Source organism: Protobothrops mucrosquamatus, unplaced genomic scaffold (assembly GCF_001527695.2).
Source record: "Protobothrops mucrosquamatus isolate PMUCROS unplaced genomic scaffold, P.Mucros_1.0 scaffold2095, whole genome shotgun sequence".
Lineage (NCBI taxonomy): Eukaryota > Metazoa > Chordata > Lepidosauria > Squamata > Viperidae > Protobothrops > Protobothrops mucrosquamatus.
In genome coordinates, this window is record NW_015388197.1 from 18,806 (window position 1) to 21,951 (window position 3,146).

Below are 3,146 nucleotides of genomic sequence, written 5' to 3' on the forward strand. Positions count from 1 at the left end.
AACAGCTGAAAGGTTTTTGCTTACACAGAAGCCTGCAAGATTTCTGAGAAGCAACTTAATCTGCTTGTGAGATGCTGGCCAGAATCTAAATGAGGCACAACAAAAAAAAAAAAGAAACCACATCGAGAATTCCTTCCTGGAAACTGACAATTCCTTGAAACCAAGCAGCTGGTTAAGTTGTTCCACTCTTGAGAAGCAAACTCAGCTCCAGCTGGTTCTGAAGACAAACCATGGACAACCATCCCTTAAATGCATTGCTTGTTATTTTTGGTTATCTGACGAAGCGATTAGAAGCTTCCCAGTTAGACCAATGCAAACCCATGGCACTTTCAGACACTTTCTGCACAAGGAACACAGGGCAGTAGCACAAATTGAGCAAACAAATTTCCGTTACTAAGCTAGACAGTTGTTAAGTGGCTTTTGGCCCATTTTACCATTTGTCTTGCCAGCGTTGTTAAGCGAATCACTGCAGTTGTTAAGTGAGTTCACACGGTTGTTAAGTGAACCTGGCTTCCTCATTAACTTTGCTTGTCGCAAAAGGGGATCACAGGACCCCGGGACGCTGCAGCCGTCATAAATATGAGTCAGTTGTTAAGCATCTGAATGTAAATCATGTGGCCATATAGACAACAACAATAACAACAACAACAAGAATTGGAAGGGGCCTTGGAGGTCATCTAGTCCAACCCCCTGCTCGGGCAGGAAACCCTATACCATTTCAGACAAATGGCTGTCCAGTTTCTTCTTAAAAACTTCCAGTGTTGGAGCATTCACCGCTTTTGGAGGCAGGTTGTTCCACTGGTTAATTGTTCTAACTGTCAGGAAGTTTCTCCTTAGTTCTAGGTTGCTTCTCTCTTTGGTTAGTTTCCATCCGTTGCTTCTTGTCCTGCCTTCAGGCGCCTTGGAGAATAGCTTGACTCCCTCTTCTTTGTGGCAGCCCCTGAGATATTGGAACACTGCTATCATGTCCCCCCTCGTCCTTCTCTTCATTAAACTAGACATATCCAACTTCAGCAACCGTTCTATTTGTTTTAGCCTCCAGTCCCCTAATCATCTTTGTTGCTCTTCTCTGCACTCTTTCTAGAGTCTCAACATCTTTTTTATATCCTGATGACCAAAACTGGATGCAGTATTCCAATGTGGCCTTACCAAGGCCTTGTAAAGTGGTATTAACTCTTCACGTAATCTTGATTCTATCCTTCTGTTAATGCAGCCTAGCACTGTGTTAGCTTTTTTGGCAGTTGCAGCACACTGCTGGCTCAAACTTAAGTGACTGTCCACTAGGACTCCGAGATCCCTCTCACAGTTACTACTACTGAGCAAGGTAGCACCTATACTGTACCCGTGTGTTTGATTTTTCTTGCCTAAATGTAGAACCTTGCTTTTTTCACCACTAAATTTCATTTTGTTAGATAGCACCCAATATTCAAGTCTGTCCAGATCCTCCTGTATCCTAAGCCTGTCTTCTGGAGTGTTGGCTATTCCTGCCAGCTTGGTGTCGTCTGCAAATTTGATGAGTTCCCCGTCTATCCCCTCATCCAAATCGTTGATGAAGGTGTTGAAGAGATGCTCTGTCATAAATATGAACCAGTTGCCAAGCGTCCAAATTTTGATCGTGTGACCCTGGGAATGTTTGCAACGGTTGTGAAGTGTGAAAAATGTTCATAAGCCACTTTTTTCAGTGCTGTTGTAACTTTGAACAGTCACTAAATGAACTATCGAGGACGACCCATAGCCGTCTTTTCCATACAAGCATGTAAAAAGTGCAGATTTTCAGAAAGCCGTGACAGCGTAAGTTGTAGGAGATCTCTCTAGCCTCTGCGTAAGTTCTCGGGAAAAAATATATTTGAACAATACCCCAGGATTAAAGTTAGCCAAATAACGTTCAAGAAGTTGAAAGTGTTTAAAAGACAGGCAATGTATTCTGCCACACTCTTTTCAAAGAGAACTGCTTAAGAACAAAACTAACAAAAGCTAGACTTACGTCTTCGTTCCAGTCTTCGGCCGTCCATTCTTCTACCGAATTCTTCCATGTTCCTGTAGAACAAAAAGGCTGATCAAAAAACTGGCTCATTTCTTAAGGAAACTAGTACCTTGTTCAAATTACAATAGCCAAGCAGCCGAAAATGGACAATGGTTAGGGATGTTAGGGGTTGCAGTTGAAGTTGCCATAAATTTTCCACGTTTTGGATTACAGATGTAATTACATTTGACAGATTAAAATCATGCAGAGACATCACCCTGCCAACAAAAGTACGTATAGTCAGGGCCATGGTTTTCCCAGTTGCAATGTATGGCTGTGAAAGTTGGACCATAAGAAAGGATGAGCGCCAAAAGAACTGAGACCCTTGAACTCTGGTGCTGGAGAAGACTCCTGTGAGTCCCCTGGACTGCAAGGCGATCCAACCGCTCAGTCCTAGAGGAGATCAACCCTGACTGCTCTTTAAAAGGCCAGATCCTGAAGTTGAAACTCAAGTCCTTTGGCCACCTAATGAGAAGGAAGGACTCACTGGAGAAGAGTCTGATGCTGGGAAAGATGGAGGGCAAGAGAAGAAGGGGACGACAGAGAATGAGGTGGCTGGATGGAGTCACTGAAGCAGTGGGCGTGAGCTTCAATGGACTCCAGAAGATGGTAGAGGACAGGAAGGCCTGGAGGAACGTTGTCCATGGGGTCGCGATGGGTCGGACACGACTTCGCAACTAACAACAAAGAATTAAAGCTATTGGGCGACCAATCAATATTACTGCAAGTTATCAGACATTGCCCAAAGAAAGTAAAAAGGACTCTGCCTTCACTGAAATCAAAAATCCAAACTTTGCTTTTGGACAAAGTCTTATCTGCAGAACAAGGCCAGACCTCCTTGCAGACCTGTCCTGCCCACCACAGAGATGTAGCTTGGAAATTTGAGATTAAGAAGGAACATCTGTTTCTCAGGTCATTTGAAAAGTTTTATGCTCTGCTTCAGGAGGTACTCATTATAACAAATCATCAAACTATTAAAAATAACAAAACTTATGAAAGAACAGAAAAAGGATGCATTGAACCACACCGTTCAAAAGAGAGAGTTTTGTCTAGTGGTTAAGACATCAGGCTAGAAACTGGGAGGACGTGAGTTCTAGTCCCACCTTGGGCAGGAAAGCCAGCT

General features: G+C 43.4%; 1 protein-coding gene across 1 annotated transcript in view; it reads right to left on the reverse strand.

The window, feature by feature from the left end:
- The window catches only part of LOC107294783 (ubiquitin-associated protein 2-like), a gene marked incomplete at its 3' end in the record, with an annotated part of 49,816 nt that overhangs the window by 17,364 nt on the left and 29,306 nt on the right, over positions 1 to 3,146 (reverse strand). Inside the window, exon 7 of the mRNA XM_015824044.1 lies at positions 1,985 to 2,037. Within this exon, the coding sequence (XP_015679530.1) occupies positions 1,985 to 2,037 (53 nt within the window). The remainder of the gene's footprint in view (positions 1 to 1,984; positions 2,038 to 3,146) is intronic.